The sequence below is a fragment of the Homalodisca vitripennis genome, unplaced genomic scaffold, assembly GCF_021130785.1.
Source record: "Homalodisca vitripennis isolate AUS2020 unplaced genomic scaffold, UT_GWSS_2.1 ScUCBcl_9923;HRSCAF=18578, whole genome shotgun sequence".
In the NCBI taxonomy this organism is placed as follows: domain Eukaryota; kingdom Metazoa; phylum Arthropoda; class Insecta; order Hemiptera; family Cicadellidae; genus Homalodisca; species Homalodisca vitripennis.
Genome location: NW_025786108.1, coordinates 29,567 through 50,199, shown reverse-complemented (window position 1 = coordinate 50,199; position 20,633 = coordinate 29,567). Strand labels below are relative to the sequence as shown.

The 20,633-nt window shown below is 33.6% G+C and overlaps 1 protein-coding gene across 1 annotated transcript; it reads right to left on the bottom strand.

Moving 5' to 3' along the window:
* Positions 1 to 1,665: 1,665 nt before the first annotated feature.
* Positions 1,666 to 20,134, bottom strand: LOC124374762 (Fanconi anemia group A protein homolog; the record flags this gene model as incomplete). The annotated part of the gene is made up of 7 exons (XM_046832916.1): positions 19,691 to 20,134; positions 15,631 to 15,707; positions 13,188 to 13,377; positions 12,524 to 12,763; positions 6,079 to 6,220; positions 4,060 to 4,298; positions 1,666 to 1,797 (listed from the first exon to the last, which is right to left on the bottom strand). Coding segments are annotated over exons 1-7 (1,185 nt in total), but the record flags the coding sequence as incomplete, so codon positions are not given.
* Positions 20,135 to 20,633: the final 499 nt, after the last annotated feature.

Sequence of the window (20,633 nt, the reverse complement as noted above, 5' to 3'; positions counted from 1 at the left end):
AAGTTAAGGACTAAACAGAAAAATCCAAAGGAAGTGGTCAAGTTTGTTTATACTCTCAAGAAAGACCGAAAAGGCAGAAGGACACCTCTTACGAGTGCTCTACCTCTTGTATATCTTGTGTTGCTCTTTGTATATATCCCTATTTTGAGGACTTTCATACTAAGAAAAAGTCTGAAATATTGACTTCTAGAACATGTTGTCCTTTTTATTAAGCTTTCGAATGTAAATATACATTTTCTAAGAGATTTTAAAATTTTGTATTTTTTACTCTTTTTGGTAATTTTTTAGATTTCATCCATCACTCATTTAAGCCTATCACTCTATATCATCATTCTATACCTTCAAAGCATTTATTTAGACTTTAAATCCCTAATGTTTGATTTCATGACAAAATGTTATATCTCAAGGATTGTACATAAATACATAGTATTCTCATGGTTATTCATACGGATAGTAAAAACTGCAATTCTTAAATTTATATTACACACAAAGGCTGTACAAATGTAATCGTTTGAGGCTGAAAATGTACAGCATTGCTCAAAGGAACCATTAACGTGAGAAATATAAAAAGGGAAATATTAACATAAATCACAGTGTTTTGACATGGCCATGTATTAAAACCAGCATAGTAAAAAAAAGTCCATTATAAAATTATTTCTTTTATTTATTGAAAAGAATACCAGCTATACCTGATATTTCTAAAATTGTTACCATATAAAATGACAGAATGATTTTTGAAACTAAATCGCATTGTATATATGAGGTTAATATCACAAAAATACAAAATTGATCACCATTAACAGTTGTTTGTAACTCATACTTATAGGATTGCAATGGTTGTACAGATAGACAACCTGAACGTTTAAACGTATAAATCATCAAATACTTTCATTTTGAAGCTGGCAGTGTAAGGTGTCTATTAAACATTAAAAACAGTTACGAAAAGCCACACACAACTTATTCGGTTGGAAGGATTGATTCAATGGGAATATTGAGTTTAGTTCCATTTCATCTTCGATTTATTGCAGTGACTGAAATCTGAGAGTTAGTATAAACTTGACTCCTGGACTCTGGAATCCATATCCGTCCAAAGAGACAAAAAAATCAGTGACAAAGATGTTAAAATCGAACTCTGTTGGACGTTTCAATATCAGAGATATCTAGGCTACAAAAGAGCTCGATCTGGTTTACCCAGAAGCTATCCATTGTAATTTAGACAAAGAGGTATTCTCATTTCTCTCACCAGCTGCAAAATTGTACTCAATGTCGCATTAGGTGTCAATATGCTGGGAGTCCTACATTACGTTGAGTCGTACCATCCACTCCATAGCTTAAAACTAAGTGGCAAGGCAATGCAACTGACATTATACATCGAGCCCAGGCAGAGCCTACAGGAAGGCGAGTTTTTACTGGTATGCCTGAGCTTCTTGTCGCTTATCATTGGTCCGAGCTGGATTACTCCGACCTGGCCCTAATTCCTTTCCTTATTAATATAAACTTACAATAATCACCTCTAATAAAACAAAATAATATTGTTCTATCAGAAAATAGTCTTCTGTTTTCTAATAAATTGTTAAAATTGACGCTTCAAAATATGACCCTTAGGAACAAGTTTAAAAGAAGACAAGTAAATCATTGAAGGTTGTAGACAAATAAGATTGTAACCTGTTCTGTAGTGGTGTACTCTCCGAAGAGACCGACGTAGTCAGTGGTCTGTTTGAGGTCTGCCAGTCTAGTCTTGGCGAGATTCGTGTAGTCTGCTACTACACTGTGGCAGTTAGCAGGCACTGAAGGTACCTGAATACACAGTGTTGCCTTTTAAATACAATGTTATGGCTCAGTGAAAATGTAAATATTAAGTGAAAGTGACACTTGTGGTTAAATATACAAACTTGTTGTTGATAATAAGTTAATTTTGGTTTATTTATTTATTTATATATGGTATACACCATTTTATAACATATGTTAAATCCGATTCAACAAGAAATAAATGATCTTATAATACAGTATAACAAGCAATAGTATATTTAAACATAACAAGCAATAAATAAATAACAACAAATTATGAACAATTAGAAAAATATGGCAATAATCATAGCAACGATGTGTGTGTGTGTGTGTGTGTGTGGGGGGGCATGAGGTGTGTGTGCGTATATATGTATGTGTGTATAATATAAATCTAACTTGCAATAGAATATGAAGTTTCAACAAGCAATAATGGATCTTATAATATATTAAAACAAGCAATAAATACATTTATAATATCTAACAAGCAATTATAAAACTTCTGATTACAGTACAATCACGATGCCAGAATGTGTAGAGAAGAATCACTCATGCACACAACTTTTGTCATCACACTGACATGTGACCCTCTAAAGGCGTCACCAATCACTCATCACTAACTCCATCATTTGTAGTAAGAAGGCGCACAGCTTGGCTACAAAATCGTGCCACACCAGAGAGAAAAAGTCTACAGATCCACCTATCTCATTGCCGAGTTGCAAGAGGCGTGGGAGCGTACTGCGTTGCTGGTATAACGTAGAGTACTGAAGCCTCTCAAACAAGTCCTGGGATCTTGTACGACCAGGAATGTGAAAAGGAAGCTCCTGTAACAGCTCAGGCCAGCCCACAACACCATTAATCAACTTCATGAGGAAAACTGAGTCTTGAATCCTTCTGCGAATGTCGTAAGTCATGAAGACGGAAGTGAGACTTCAGTAGTGGTACATTGACTTCAAGGTAGTTGTATCCCATTAGGCAGCCAAAAACTCTAATGAAACGGACCTGGACTCTCTCAATATCCGATATGAGCATAGATTGATACGGAGCCCACACAGAAGAGTTATACTCCAGGAGCGAACGCAGTAGTGTCTTATACAATGTTACTAGAGAGTCAACATGCAGCCCCCCAGAGAAACAAAAGACGAAGCCAAGCGTGGAGTTGGCTCTCCTGCAAATGAACCATACATGCTCATCGGAATGGAGAGTTGAAATAGTTACAACACCAAGGTCCTTCATCTTCCAGATTCTATGGAAAAGTTCACTGCCAAGGTAATAGTCATGAAAAAGTGGATTCCGAGATCTGGAAAAGGTCATAACTGAACATTTTGATATGTGCGTTAAAAACATAAGAGTTTTTAAAGCACAAGTGCTCCACTGCCCTTAATGACGACCTGAGATGGCCCACATCATGGCCCGAGGAAGATTCCAGAAAAAGCTTCACATCATCAGCAAATAGAAGATGTTTGGCGGTCAGGGCATCACCAATGTCGTTGATGAAAAGGTTGAAAAGGAAAGGCCCCAGATGTCACCCTTGAGGAACTCCTGACTCAGCACTAATGGGGTGAGAAATATCGGTACTACACCTCACCCTCAGTGTTCGACCCTGAAGATAGGATTGGAAGAATTGTAGGAGAGAACTGGAGAATTCTAGAGAGTCCAATTTAGCCAGTAGGTGCTTGTGACTAACCCGGTCGAAGGCTTTGGTGAAATCATGATAGATGCAGTCCCACCTGCCGACCTCTTGCAAATGCTGAGGTAATGTAGTGTTGAAAATGATGAGGTTAGTGGTTGTGGATCTCCCAGAGCGAAAGCCATGCTGCTGCAGCTCTGCTAGGTGTTTAAGCTCAAATTCAAGTCCATCTAACACCAGACTCTCAAAAACTTTGGACAATGTGTTTAAAATAACAATCGGTCTGTAATTCAATGCAAGGGTACTATTGCCAGATTTGAATATGGGAACTATGTATCCTGTCTTTAAGCAGTCTGGAAAAATACCTCTGGAGAAGAATATGTTGAATTAAATATATAAATGAAGAGAAATCACCACAAAGCTTTAAAAATATGAATTATTTTCAGTATTAATTAAAGTTTAATGTTACGTACCAAAGAAAGTTTTCTTGATAATGTGACAGACACCATTTATTATATCATCTGCCAACCCTCCTTTCAATCAATGACCATACACCATACTTTGAGAGGATTTACTCACAAACATAATAATCCATTGTATTGCCAACCCTTGTGAAACTATTAAATGTTTCATAAAAAACCTACCTTATTGACATGGATCTTGAGACATAAAACCGGCTCAAAAGGGACCATCTCCGATAAGAAACTGAAGAGAAATTTGAAGGCCGATGCTGGGCGCACTTGTAGGCCACCGAACCACGTTGCGTAGGAACCAAACACTTGCATGTTTTCTGTACAACACTGTCGTGCACAGAGAACTGCAGCAGACAACAAACATGAGTCCTTGCTGGAAAACGCCTGTATCATCCAGTTTTCAACTGTAGCTGCGGACATACTTTTTATGAGTAAAATTTGGAGACTGAATTGATTACGTTCCTACCCGTGTAATAGAAAGCAGTATGTTTAAATAATACTTGTTTAAAACTGCCAATTGATTTCGTCAAGGAGTTCCCCCAACACACCTCATAGTCTACTCCCACGACTAACTAAAGCTAAAGATGAGTAAAATGGCAGGTGACATACATGGAATCCTAACCTATAAAATTGGATATCTAATCTATAAACTAAATACAACAATCTACAACTTGGCACATAACATGACCAATTACCAATGAGTTTGTAGTCATAGATTTGCTTGTGATGGTAATAACTTGAAATTTTTTGTGTGAATACAAAGCCGCTACAACAGGGCACATCTACCATATGAAAGTCTACAGTTTATACTACTTAATAACTCATATTACTTCCATTCGTATGTTCTAAGTTTCTTGTTACGAAGTTACCAATCAGTTCATTATCATAGATTTGCTAGTAGATTGTAATAATATCTTTTTTTCCTCAAAAATTCAAAAGAGATCTGACAAGGCACACATACCACATGAATGTACACAATCTATACTACATAATATTTCTGCTTTTATGATTGTAATCATAGATTTGCTTGTAAACTGTAATAACTTCCTTTCTATTAAAAAATACAAAATGGCTCCTAAAACGCACAAATACCACTTGATAGTACACAATAAACACTGCAAATTAACATATAATACTTCCAATTTTATGTTAAAAGTTTTTTGTTATCAGGATACTAATTATGTATTACATAGAATGACAAAATTATGCAATTTAAAAACTGTATGTGTTTATTTTAGTTCCACATCAAAACATAACCTGGTCAAATCCTTCAAGATTCACTATGTCTTTATTTATGCAACACAACAAGTTACAATATACTTTGTCAAACTATTAGACAGTAATACATTTAAAAAAATGTCAATATTATAGACATGTTTTAAAAGTAACAGGGATCTTGCAAAAGACATAAAAACTTACAAGTTAATGACTTAGATTAATAGAGTGTAGTCATAGAAAAGCAAAAAATCAAAAACATAAATTAAACAAGAAACATAAGAACATAGACAACTAAAAACTAATAAACAATGTAACAATAATATAAATATTACAAAATATGTAAATTAAGTAGTTAAAACTTATAAGCTGAATTCTATAAAACTAAACTTTAAATGTAATGGTATTTAAACAAAATCTGACGCAAAAAGGTTTTAAGAATTAAGTACAACTTAAAACTAATAGATTCAGACAATGCTGTTTTCTTAAATTAACATTTTGCCCATCTACAATCTTTATACTTTCGAAATAGTAAAATATATAATCCAACATCAGCCCTATGTTTAAATATCTAACATCCATTACTTTACTAGAAACCAGATACTCTCTGAAAGACATACGACTAGAAATATACAAATGAACACTAGTTATAAAGGCGCAGTGTTCTTCAGATAATTGCCAAAGGAAATAAAAGTTGAAGAAGATGATGTACTGTTCATAAGAAAATTCATGCTGAGTAAACCTGTTTATTCATTAAAGGAATGTAATGGTTCAGCAGGCATTACTTAACGACAATCATAGTTTAGTTTTATTTAGACTTATTTAATTTTTATCATTGCATAAGCTTTATATGATTATTCATATCGGCCTCTAGTTTGTCATACTACAAACCACAATATCAGTTGAATTATCTATTTTGAGAAGATTATCATGAGCCAATCAGAACAAAATTACTTTAATAAAAAAAGTAAATACCTTTAAGAGTTTCAGCTCCTTGTGTACTTGATGAAACAAACACTGAAACAGTTGTCAATAGCCAACGCCAGTTGAATTGCTCTTCAAGTACGATTTTGCTCAATTCATTTATAACATCTTCTGCTGGTAACTTTGACAGAACCTGAAACAGAAAATTACATTGTGCAATGAATTTTCTTTACAGAGAAGTGAGTTGTTTATCAAATTTGGGGGCCAATTAAAGTTTGAATTGTTTTATAATACCACCACAGTTTAAATTACATTTAAAGTTGTTGTAAGGCAGATAAAACATTCATTCACTAGTTATTTTGAGAACTTATGAAACAAAATCATAAAACAAGTTATGAAAAGGATCAAAAAACATCAACAACCATGATTAACATAACATTTATTAGGTATTGTTTTGTCTGACCGAAGCCCATTACTGGTAACCAAGAGATGACATGTCAAAACCAGCTATTGGTATTTCCTAATGGGCTTCAGTCACACAAAACAAAACATAATAAATGCTATATTATACCATGGTTGTTGATGTTTGTTGATTCTTGTAAAAACTTTTTTTATGATTTTGTGTTGTAAGTTCTCAAAATAACTAGTGAGTGAATGTTTTATCTACCTTACAATAACTTTAAATGTAACAAACTGTGGGAGTTTTATAAAACAATTTAAACTTTAATTGGCCCCCAAATTTGATAAACATTAGAGACCTTCTAGTTTGTGCCATTCTTCTCCTTTTTATAATACCTTTAAAATAAGGTTTCACTTGCTAAGGTTTCCTATTTAAAATTTTTTACTTACCCAAAATACTCCTTTTCGAGGGGCAGGAGTCAAAAATTTTCATATGTTTTCAAAACTCTTCAGTTGGCCATATAAACATCCTCTAAATTAAATCACTCTATCTCTATTCATAATAAAGTTAATAGGGTGAGAGAGGGGGGGGCTTTTAAGACACGTGGTATAATATATCTCTTTACTTCTGGATATGAAGAGTAAAGAAAAAAGTACACCATTCCAGAATTTCTTTAAACTACAAATGTTACTCAGGCCTATAAAAGTAGGTAATTAATAATTCTTTTCAAAATTTTAGAAAAGCCATGCAATCAGTGGCTCACAAGAGAGGTGTTGGTATGCTGATGATCTAGTCTGCCATATTTCACTGTGAAACAATTTCAAGAAATCCCTGTTGATGACTAACAAATTATAAAATAACTTATATTATTTCACTCAGATGATATTGGTTGGTATAAAGCTAAAGCTTATCAACTAAAAAAGCAAAATGCACCAACAAAATTAATATTTTTACATTAACAATTAATATAGTAAGTAATGTAACTGAATCAGACCCTATATGATTATCTGACAATCAGTATTGAGGATTACAGATGAATGACGATCTTCATCAATCGCTAATAAATCTGTGATGAGAATTTTGATCTGTCCTGTTTGATCAATTTGGTATAATTTATCTAGGAAAATCTAGTTAGTTTACTTTTTACAATTAATTTCAAAATCAAGGTTTTTTTTTAATTCTCAATTGTACATTCAACACTGTCATTTTTTGCAGTAAAGGTTTGGAGTGGAGATCAAGCAAAACCGTAGACAATCAGTAAAATCAAACAATAAAACGCTCTTTCAGAATATTAATGCTATGTCTCTTCTTCAGTCTATTATTCCTTACCTATATGTTTACTGTCAGCATTTTGAGAGTAAAATTGTATGACTGAGCATCCAAAATCTGATAAGGGGCTGAAAGTAATTTGGTCATGGTATCAATTATTTATTAATTACACTTGTAACTGAACACTGTTTACACAAAATGTCCTCTTTGGCATCATATGAATTGTCCAATTCCAAAACCAATAGATGATTCACTTAATTATTTTGTCATTCTTAGAATGTTCACCAGCATAATGCTGAATCTAGGGGATTGAGAATCCTCACTTAGTCAAGTTCAACACCTGTCACTATATGACAAGTCCTGTTTAGCATTACACTCAACACTTCACCGTCTTCAAACCACTGTCACTCTTGCATCGTTCATCAGCATACAAACTGTAATGTTGAAGTCAGGAAGTAAGTCCTCAATGTATACTCGGTACCTGGCAGTACATTATATCATTATCTCTCTCTCAATTGTCTGTCATGTGTTCTTGTTCCAACAGAGAGGTGAGTAAATTGCCAATCAACAATAGTAATCTTTATAATTTATTGTATTTTTTCTAAAAATTCTTTCAATAGATGTCTCTTTTTAAGATTTTTTCATAAGACCACTACTGGTCAGCAAAATCTCTATACCTGGCTTTCTGGTTATCATGAAATTGGAGCTATAAATTAATCCAAAAAATAGAATGGTTTCTTGGTCACAAAATATTTTAAGCAAATTCATATATTACAAATTGGCAGAAGCGTACTGTCGCCAGACCTCCAAAGGAGGTGGTGTAGCAATTTTTCTGAGACAAAAATTTAGTTTTCACAAAATTTCCAATCAAAGAAACGACCGCGAAAAATTTCGAAGCAGTTGGGATCAAAGTACAATCTAACTCTAACAGGTCAACATTAATTGTGATAGGGATTTACAGGTCTCCCAGTGGAAATGAAGATCAGTTTTTTTCAAAATTCGAAGTGTTACTCACTGACCTGACTAACCATCAATACGATTACGTCTTGATGGGAGATCTCAACGTGGATGCAATGGACAGCAATCATCCATCCACCAAGCGACTAGTCGATCTGCTGAGGTCATTTGACCTTGAACTGTTGGTCAAAACTCCAACGAGAGTGACGGCTACAACACAGTCGGCTATTGATAACATCATCACAAACGTTGAAAATGTCACAGTGTCGGTGGTCAACACAGCTATCTCGGACCACTACGGCCAAGAGGCTATCATTAGTGGAAAACAAATCGCGAATGAACCAAGAATTACCAAAACAATAAGAGACACGAGGCCAGAAAATATTGCTCTCCTCAACTCTTCCCTTTCAAAAGAAAAGTGGAATTTTTTAAATTCTTCACACCCAGTAGAGCAGCAGTTTCAAATTTTCAATGAATGTTTGAATTTCCATCTAAACACCTGCTGCCCTACAAAAATGATCAAACCTCGTCCTAAGAAGGTAAATAATACTTGGATCACTAAAGGCATTTTGGTTTCGAGAGAGAAACTCAAGTTTTTATCCGAAATAAACAGAAAAACGCCAAATGAACAGTTCAAAATTTTTTTTCGAAATTATAAAAGAATTTATAGAAAGGTGATCCAAGCTGCAAAAGCGTATGATGTCTCGAAATCAATTATTTATTCAAAAAACGTTTCTAAAACTGTATGGGGCATCATTAACAATAAACATCACGAATCCAAGCAAATCACAGTCAAAATTGGGGACACCCTAGTGAGTGATGCTTCTAGGGTTGCCGACGAGTTTAACGGATTTTTTGCGTCCGTTGCTTGTGGACGGGGCCCTCGTCCATCGCTGCCACAGGGGAATCCCACGCGCAGACAGAGTCCAACAGCCTCAATGGCTCTGACTCCTGTAGTTGAGGAAGAGCTCGATAAAATCATTCAACAATTACCAGCTAAAAAATCAAATGATCTAGAATCGAGATCCATGTGGTTAATAAAACAATGCTCAAAGCATATCGTGAAACCACTGACTCAATTGGTCAATTTGTCTTTTAACTCAGGAGTTTTTCCCTCTCTCCTAAAAATTGCAAAAGTGCATCCAATTTTCAAGAAAGAAAACCCCTGTTCAATAAATAACTATCGGCCCGTCTCAATTTTGCCTGTATTGAGCAAAATATTTGAAAAACTTTTTCTAACGAGAATGCTTTATTTCTTAAATAAAAACAACCAGCTTTCTGAACACCAATTCGGATTCAGGAAAAATAAATCTACGATAGACGCAGTGGTGAGTCTGGTTGATATGGTTGTAGAGGGACTAGAACGTCAGGATCACACATTAAGTGTGTTCCTAGACCTGTCTAAAGCATTCGACTGCGTTGACCATGAAATACTGCTTGACACTCTACATTCTCATGGCATCCGAGGTGTGCCGCTCTTATGGCTTAAATCATTTTTAAGTCAGAGAACTCAAGTGGTCCAGATATCAAACCAACTTTCTAAACCAATTCAACTGAGTTATGGAGTCCCTCAGGGCTCTATACTCAGCCCAATCCTTTTCCTGTTGTACGTCAATGACGTACATTCATCGCTGCTGCATGGTAAAATTGTGCAGTATGCTGATGACACGACTCTCTGTTTCAGAGATAACACACAAGAAGGTTTGGAGCTACAAACCTTTGTAGATATCAACAATTGTGTGCAATATTTCAATAGCCTCAACCTTCAAACGAATTCTTCGAAATCCAACGTGCTAAATTTCGCACTGCGTCCAATGGACTCCCAATGTGGGTCAGCCGTCATGTTGGCAGATTCCATATTGGAAGAAGTCTACTCCTCAAAATTCCTTGGAATACTCCTCGACCGAGGGTTGACATGGAATAATCACATTGACCATGTGTGTGCCAAACTGTCCTCAGGAATATATGTTTTGAGGTCCTTGGCCCGGTACTGCCCCAGTCAGGTATTGATTGCGGCATATTATGGGCTAATTCACTCTCACCTTTCCTATGGAGTGGTGTTGTGGGGGGCCTGCACAGGCAATAATTTCCTGAGGGTGTTCAAATTGCAAAAAAAAGCAATTCGTATCATCGCAAAGTTGAATTTCAGAGAGTCGTGCAGGACAGCATTCAAAACTTTGCAACTGTTGACTTTGCCCAGTCTCTACATTTTAGAAACATCTTTGTTTTGTTTGTCTAAATGTGCCCTAACCAGGGGACGTGACATACACGGGTATGAGACTAGAGGCAGAGATAACTACCGTACTGGAAGACACAGAACGGTGGTTTATGAGCACTTGCCTTCGCAGGCAGGTGTTCATTTTATCAACAGTTTGCCAAATTCTATTACAAACGCCCAAGGCGTCAAAAGCTCGTCTTAAGCGCTTCCTCGTGTCAAATGCATTTTACAGCGTTGACGAGTTTCTGGCGTTTAACTGGGAGACCGCCCAATTCGATGACTGACTCCGGCGCTGGAAGTGGGTTGACATTGGCGATGGATGAATGAGACTGGAATGCATGAACATTATGTAAGTTTGGACGTGGTGGTAATGTAGAATGCGAGTCTTAAATTTATAATTAATTCTGACGTTTGCCATACAATGTGTAATTGTGACGAGCAATTAAAGATTTGATTTGATTTGATATGCAGGTCAGTACAATTCATGTTAAAATGTATTTATTACCAGTTTAAAAAATCATCTTCAGTCCATTGGCTAAAAAAATCATTTGCAGAATAAAATACATTACTTAGCAAGAAATTGTGTAGTTTTGATTTAAAAAACGTTACTCTATGTTTTTACATTAATTAGTCACTTATTCATTAACCTAAATGCAACATACAGAGAGATTTTTCACTTTTACTTGGTCTATGTTGAGGTAAATTTATAAAATGGCTACTTCTTGTATTGTAAGAGAGGAATTCATTTCTGAGCATAGTTCTGTTTTAATTATTTCTAAGATATAGCAAACACTGCATCATGTTAAGACAAGGCAAGGTGAAAATCTTAAGACATCTAAAGATATCCCTACATCGGACAAGCCTTCATGCTCCAGCAATAATACGGATAGCCTTCTTCTGCATTATAAATACCTCTGACTTTTGAGGTTCTGCCCATACAAGACCATGGGTAATATGTACTTGGAAGATACCACAATAATTATAGAGTAGATGCCATCCTGGTCCAATTCAACACAGAGCTTAAATGCTTTGACTGAGTTTACTTTTGCAGCCAATTATATGCCAATTCCAACAGTGTTGGGTCAAGGGTTACACCCAAGAATTGGATTTCTCATTAATTGCTTCGGTTTTTCTTTAAAACCACAAGAAGTTGTGTTTTGTTAGTATTTGGTACCAATTTATTAGCAGTCAACCAGTTTTGAATAAGTTTTTTATTTAATTTTGCTTGTACCAATGCTAACCTGTTACTGGGTTATCTATTAATGATTACAGTGTCACTGGAGAGGATAACATCCACAGGTACGCACTTACTCAAATCATTTGTCATGACAATAAAAAGTAGAGGACAAAGTGACTGATAAAAAAAAGAAACAGATGGAATATCCATGTCATGATCAAATTAAAACTCTACGATAATAATAATAGTATGATGCTATAACCGGGTGTTGGTCTGATCCTATCCCAACTTTGGCTTCACACCTCATTCCACATTGCTTATCCCTGGTTGTATAAAGGTGCAGTTGACTAAAATTTTAACAGAAAAACAAAATTGCCTTAAATCACAAAAGCTCACAATTCCCAAAGTTTCTAAACATGGCAATGCATATTTTCCAATTTGTTCATGATGGATTATCCAGTAAAAGTGTTATTACCTTACTAATGATTTCAGTGGTCACAGGAGAAGATTTGCTGGTTGTATAAAGCTCAGATTGATCCCGTATAGCCTCTTCAACCGTAACTCCTTTTCTCACAGACTGTACAAATGTTCGTAGCACAGACACACAGAACACTTGTAGTCTGGACTGTACACAGACAGAGCTGCCCAATAGCTTGGAGAGGAAAGGTACTGGTATCTCAGGAACTGAGGAATCTTCAAAGAGCCTATCAACAAACTTACAAAGATCTTTGTTATTCAACTGTTACTAAACTTTTTTTTATTTTGCATCTGCTTACTGATTATAACATTTTATTTTTGTCTAGAAAATATGAAGTCAACACTCCCAGCCACCTCACTTATCAACTTTTGTTGGGTTTGAAATAGAGTGGTATGGCAATTGTCTACAGCAGTGCAATAATATGCAACACCTGTACTCATTTGACAAAGTCAATGATGGTGTGTTGTACAACTGGCAGACATGACGTCATATGATTGAAAATAATATTAGTGATTAGTTTCAAGAACTATTATATTGTCAATAGTTTGATTGGTTTTTTTTTTATTTTGTAACTTTTGTGGTTCAAACGTGAAAGGATTTATCAAAACAATACAATAAAAATCTATACAATTTTCAACATATTGAATTCTAAAATATTCACCTTCTCCACGACGGTCTCCAACAGTTGCTGGGCTGGCCCATAGACATGACGAGAAGTGTGAGGACCAAGATTTACCAGAGTTGCCAACAGTCCAGCCACAGTCTCTGCACAGTTTTGTCGCAAGGTCTCATCTTGACACCAAATCTGTTTCTCAAACTGGTCACTCAGGCCAGCAATTAAATTTGTTTTGCTATAAAACAATGAAGAGGCTATAATAATGAGTTATACTTGACAGTTTACAAGAAAAAGTTTATAGAATTTATATTGAGATTCTTGTAATTCTAACATGGCAATTCAATATCGTTTCAAGAGAATTATATTAAGTCAATGGTAATAATTTATAAATAAATTTGGTTTTATTTAGTCTTCTTATCTATAAACTAAGTTAGATCAAATAAACATATCAAAAATTACAAAATTGCATATTCTCATCTATTTTCTAAGGAGAATAAATTGTAAAATAAGGGAAAATATTCAAACAAAATTCAAGAAACCATTTTAACATACTGGAAAGATAAAATGAAAGTTTACATTTCAAAAATGGGATTTTTCGCTACTTTAAAGAATAAGGCATTTTTGAAATAAGGATAAACCTACATTCATATCAGGGACCCTAAGAATGTCCATGTAAAATTTCAGTGCAATCGGTGCAATAGTTTATGTGAGAAAGCAAAACAAACAAAGGCAATATCGGATTTATAACATTATTAGGATTAGGGTATTTCATGTATAATGTTAATTTAAAAGCTTTTCAAAATGTGATGAGTTATGCTTTAAAAATATCTTCTGTGCATTAAAAACTTCTTAAATTTCAAGAAACGTCGAAAGGTTAGCTGCAACGAAACCGTTTTCATTAACACACTGTTATTGTTTTGCATTGATGGGTTTGTGCTACAGACAGACAGGGGCCATCCCTAAATTACATAATGCCCCAGGGAGGGAGAGGGGTTTTCAGCAGCGTTATATTTGGGAGGGGGGTTTCAGCAGTGTTATATTTATGTAAAAATGTTATTAATGGGATTAATGTTATTGTTACAAGTCCATTACAAGGTGGGGATGGAGGTCTGAAAACCGATTTTAGCATTATGTAATTTAGGGACGGCCCCTAATCATTATATTTCATTTACATTAGATTTGTCCCAATAAAAAAAAACATTGTAGGTAATTCTATCACAATGAAGCTTGTTGATTATAAAATTGGAAGTCAAAACTCTAACACGTATCTGGCTGTCTTGGAAACAATTAAAAGTGAATATTTATTTTGGTTTTGGATGTCTTGCTTTTGAGTACTGTAGTACCATCTTCAAAACATTTACTTAACAATACTACTGCCAAAGTTATCGAAAACATGAAGAACATATAATTGGTATCATAATTGGTAGAATGGTAATTCTTACAATGAGTTGGCATGATCTGACACAAGCTAGGGTAATGACAAATTAACACATAATGTAGGAACAGCCAATTGAAAGGGAAGAATTTAGTTAGCTGTTTTGTTCTACTGGGATGATTTTGCAAGCTAAACAAAAGAAACATCAAGAAGGTCAACATCAACTTAAGATTGACATTATTCATGTACAAAAAGATAATAGATACTAATTTGTTGAGAAACTAAAACTTTATGCATATTAAAATATGTACCTGATTATAGCACAGTGATTCATCCTCAGACCACAAATAAACTAGATGTTTAATTGGTTCCTACAACAAAATATGTGAAGTGTGTAGTACTTAGTATATATATCACTATAATACAGTCATGCTCAGATCCCACTAATTGTGCCAACCGGACAACCAGAGATGATAAGATTGAACATAATAAAATAAGACTGATGTTAAGGCAGTATAGTATTTAAATGATGTTCAGCTTCATATTGTTTCCAGCACTCCAATTTACAGTGACAAGGTTTGTTTGATAATTCAGTCTCTTAGTTTGTTGGGAAAATGTGTTTTAGGACAAATATTTAATTAATTAAATGTAGCCATTCATAAAAATCAAAGCATAAAGAGGAGACTATCAGGAGAGCAAATACAAGATTCAGAAAGCTAAAAGGATTTTTTTCAAATTCTGGAAAGAAAGTAACAATCAAATTCAGGATAATTTTATTGTAACAACAATCAACCTTATTAGGACCTACAAAGTCAAAGGCCTTTGAAAAATCTGTTGTTTGTTTCTAGAAAATTATATTTAGGAAAAGAAATAACACTTTTTACCAACCTTTCACTAAAATATGTTGTTGACAGTTTCCAGAAGACATGAAATCCAATACTTTTCTAAATACTAAAGCCTGAGAAAAAAAATCAAGCAGTTAACAATGATGGCCTTGACAGTGGGACCATTATTGACTGGACCATTCACACAATTAACTCTACTTTTTGTAAAATGTCAATCCTTTAAGTTTATCACAATTGACTGTAATCAATGTTTTATGTCAATACTTACTAGTAAATATGTGTAGTAAATTGTACTAGGCCTTGAGACTGCAACAGCCATAACAACTCTAAGGGAAGAAGCTTCTCCTGCAAAGAAAAACAAATTACATTAGCCATGTTTAAGCCCTGAAACATTTTGTCACTATGATTAAATACATTTTATTAAGCAATATAGTGTAGCAAGTACGCTTAAATATTAAAATACTTATAATGGGAATTTTGTAGATATTTGAAAATTTTTAAGTTAGCATGCATAGATAAAATAAAGTTCTGAAAGTAAAATACACAACAATTTAAAACGTATGTAACTAACCCACTATCACATACATTCAGAATTGTAATGTTTTAATCTGTTTAAGTTTATCACAAATATTATATGAATCTACTAAGTACCTATTACAAAATTACATCATAATAATTTTTTAACTAATCGAATAAAATAATGATATATTTAAAATTTAAACAAGATTGAAAAAATATATACATTACAGTAGGAAAGATTTTTGAAACAACTAAAATAGCTTTAATTACTCAGGAAACTGTCAGCATCTCTATTATATCATGTAATTCAGAGGGATATTTCAAAAATATATTGAGTAATGAAAGTTGACACGTATCTTCATTTCACAAGACTTAGTTCGATGATGGTGCATGTCCCTCTATAGGACATGGTTGAGCATGATCAAAGTCCATAATTCAAGGGATTATCTCAAGAATAATAATAGATTAATTGTGCATTTCAGCAAAGCCTATTATGTGACATATGGTCTAGCGTACTCCTCCATTGTTTAATGCCAGGGGTAGGATAAGGGGACCTGATTTTTTATTTCGATATTGGCAAACAGTATTACTTAATTATAGCTTTCGATGTAACCAACCGATACTGATTTTTCAACAATAACTAACTTGTATAAACTATAAACACTTTTTCATATAATAAATATATTTTTTAAAGGTAATAACAGACAGTCGAAAGCTTGTGGAGGACCGTGAAATGAAGTATAAAAAGTGGCATATCAGCCAACCTGCTTGCAGATCATCTCCGTGAGTATTTATACAGAATAGAAGTACGGTTTTCCAGAGAAGATGCTTCAACAACTTCTCGAAACTGGCTAATCATTGCTACCCAGAAAAAAATTTAAATAATTAAGCATATTTTTTATTTCCTCTTATAAATGTTTTTGTTATAATTTCATTATTATTTATGACTTTTTCCTATTCCCAGTTCTAATCGTTTGTTTGATCATTAAAGCTCATTCATCTATAATACAAAAATGAATTGCAAAATGTGTTGGTAAGCGCATAACTCAACAACGCCTGGATCACTTTAATTAATTCCTTTTGTAAAATGTTCATTGAAATCCATGGAAGGTTTTTATGAAGCAATATATAAGAAAAGTTACCTTGAATATTTTTAAATTCAGAAAAAATGTAGTTTTTACATTTCATAATCCAAATTAAACTGGCACTAAACAGCTGTTCAAACCTTCAGTTTTACGTCGACAAATTGGCTGAAACATCTGTTTACATTTAAATTTGATGAAATATTAAGTAAACAGTGATTGATCAGTAGTGTAATGCAGATAGTAAATATGAAGTTAATATATAAATTTTAATCTAGATTGCGCCAGTGATGGATTTAAATAATCTAATGCATTTTAAATATTATTTAAACACTGTTATGTAACCAACCTTAATGAACAAAGTTATGAATGTTTTCACATAAGTTACTTTAAACTGGTGGGCTTCCTTGACATTGTGATCTGGCATTTTGCCATTAGCTTATGGAAAAAACAGAGAAATGAATACTAACATGCCTAAACAATTCGTTGTTTCCCTGGCTACAGTCCAAAAAGCAAGACTGGTATAATGCAAAACTTTAATAACGATTATTTTGGAATGTTGCAAAACCTTAATAAGGATTTCCCCTTTATACTGAAAGTACATAGGAAGTAGGTGGGACTTCCCCCTAGGTCGTAATAGGCTTTTCAGTCCTACTTATGTGTGTATTTTCTTCATCAGGACAAGGCAAACTCAACTATGTCAACACGATTTTGACCAAAATAGATTTCCGAGAACTAGATAAAATCGAACATAAATAGTATTTTGATCGAGGCAATATGGCAAGCTAAACTGTGACATAGTAAGTGAATTTAAACGGTCTTAAGTAGGCACTTTTTAACCGAAGTAGGCTTCTCGACCCTACGTAACTATATATTTTTCTTTGTCAGGACAACAAACCTTAGGTATATGACAAGGGCAAGAAATAGATGCTTTTTGACCGAAGCAGGTTTCCAAGACCTGTGTACTGTTTTTTCTTGATCAGAGTAATAATGCAGGCTCAGCTGTGACATTGGAAATATAATTAATTTGAACCAGAAATGCTCTTCCACGTGCAAAACATGATATATTAATTAAATTTAACTTTGATACTATTTACCATGAACTTAAATAATATCTACTTGATGTATGTCTAATTACGTTTTAAAATTTTCATAGAACTCCATCATATTACATCATAAGTGCTTTTACTAAGTAATATAAGGACTTTTATGACTATAGATACGTTGATATGATTTATAAACACGTTATTCGATAAATGAATATTAAGTATCGATAATTGTACCAATTGATATATAAAAATCGGGTCCACTTATCATACTCTACCCAATGCCAGTAAAATATGTATCATAAGTGTTTAAATAAAGAGATTTTCTAAACCTGGTTGGTTTATACTGTCTGATTTTAAGAGATATTAACTATTACATAATAAACACTATAGGCCTAATTAATCATCATTATTTTTACTTGACATATCTAGGCTAATTTAGTTTATAAATTATTATATACAACCATATAAAACTATACATAATCAGGCTACTGAATTTTACATAAGATCAGAACAAATTCATCAATTTAATAATTTTTAACTAAATATAAACATGTTTATAAATATAAAGGCAATGTAACATCATATATTGTCTAAAGGGGAAGGGTACGATAAGCGGACCCGGTTTTTTATATCGAAGAATGTAATCATGTACCTAATATTCGCATCTCAAATCCTAGACTATCAATCGATATAAAAGTACCGGTAACTATAGTCCTCAATAACAATCATATGTTTTAAATTAAAATATGGATTTAATATTTACAGTAATGAAACAAATTATTATAAGCAAAATTAGGAAACCTGAAGACGACCATATTTGCTCCTCTCACAGAAAGTTGTTTCTTTCCCACAAATTTCACATAATGGATTTTTCGGTACGAGTCCAACATGTTGAAGCCACGTAAAACATGTCTTATATTTCAAAGCAATGTCGTGTAGTTTTCTATAATAGACTGCCAATTTTAATAATCAAATGTTACTTATATGTAAAATTGAAATATTACCTTACGTGTATTATTTGAAAGTATTTACAGCTGTTGATATAGATTATTTAAGTTATTTATTCAAAATAATTAATCAGTATCGATTGATTATATCGGTGGTTATGATTAAGTAATATTGTTTGCCAATTTCGATATAAAAAATCGGGTCCGCTTATCGTACCCTACCTGTCTAAAGTAGTGTGTCAATACATAACACAACACTCCCATGGTTTACATAAAGCAGTATACAATAAGCTGAATAACACATACTCTAACACTAGACACTGTACTGCTTGGGAGCTGAGGATTTAAGTTAGTTATGAAAATAAGAGAATGTAATTACAAAACTTAAAGAATTAAATTAGATTGGTTTTGTAAATCTTAAAATGACAATCAGTATTAATATTTTTCATGTGCAGAGCAGTTATATGATACAATATCAGTTGGTTTTAAATAATTGTCTCCCTATTCCTGCATAATACTAATTTTTCCCATGGGAGGGATTCTCACCAGAGGGGACACCTATTAAGTTAATAGATCACATTATGTCCTCCCTCAAAATGTCTGAAATGTCAGTTAAAAAAAAATAATAAAGAAGTAACTTATTCTGTCAATTTCTCAATCTCCACTATGGTAATAAGTTGTATAGTAGTTATAACTTAATGGGTAGATTATTTAGGATATAAAACAATTACCTGTAATCTGAACCATGATATTATTAAATTATGATCATAAGATGACAAAGCAGTTAATAAATCTCGAAGAGTACTCAAGTCACTTGTTGAGTATGGTTCTTTAGCCTTGGCACAAATTTCGGAAAGCTCATATACATGCTTCAAAGCAGCTAACCTAAGTGTCATGTTTGTTACACATCGATGGATACATAAAATGATACACAGTAACTGAGAACAAAGCAGTAGAACAGTAAAAATAAAATGTTTAATTACTAGTAAAACAAAATAAAGTCAGACTTGCTGTCCATCACTTAATTTCGTTAAAAATTCATTTAAACGCTCCTGTCATAGTAATTTGTAGATTTGTACTTTTTGTTGGTACTGTTTTCAAAATACAAAACCGCGGCAAGGCACAAACGTCATAGAGTAAAATGACTGTTGTTTATCCTTGAAAACAAAACCCCTTGAGTAGGCTTCATAAGCTACAATCTTTTTCACGAAATAGATTATGTTATATTTACCAAACAAAACCAGATAAACATTTGATTTACAGACTACAATATTATAATTTGAAATATTTTTGCGTGTGAATAATTGTAAGAGACATTTTGTTTTTCAGCGGAAACATTGTTATCGCCGATTTTGTCGCCTAAATGTGGCAAGAATGACTATTTAAATGCGAGAAGGGTGACCCTTTCAATGTTAAAATTACAGTTACCGAAGTTGTTATTCGCTTTTCCTTGGTTATACTAAATAACTTCGCAGACCTTGAAACGAATGAATAACTCCCTCGCGATACCTGTAGTATGAAAGAGTAGCGTAGCCAGGGAGTATCGGGATGTATATCTCCCCTGAAATGTTGGAGGAAAAGTAGGGTATTTTAAGAACAGTATAAATTCAGTAGACCACAAACAAATCAGCTTAAAAAGTTGAAAAGTACGCTATAAATTATAACTTAACCATA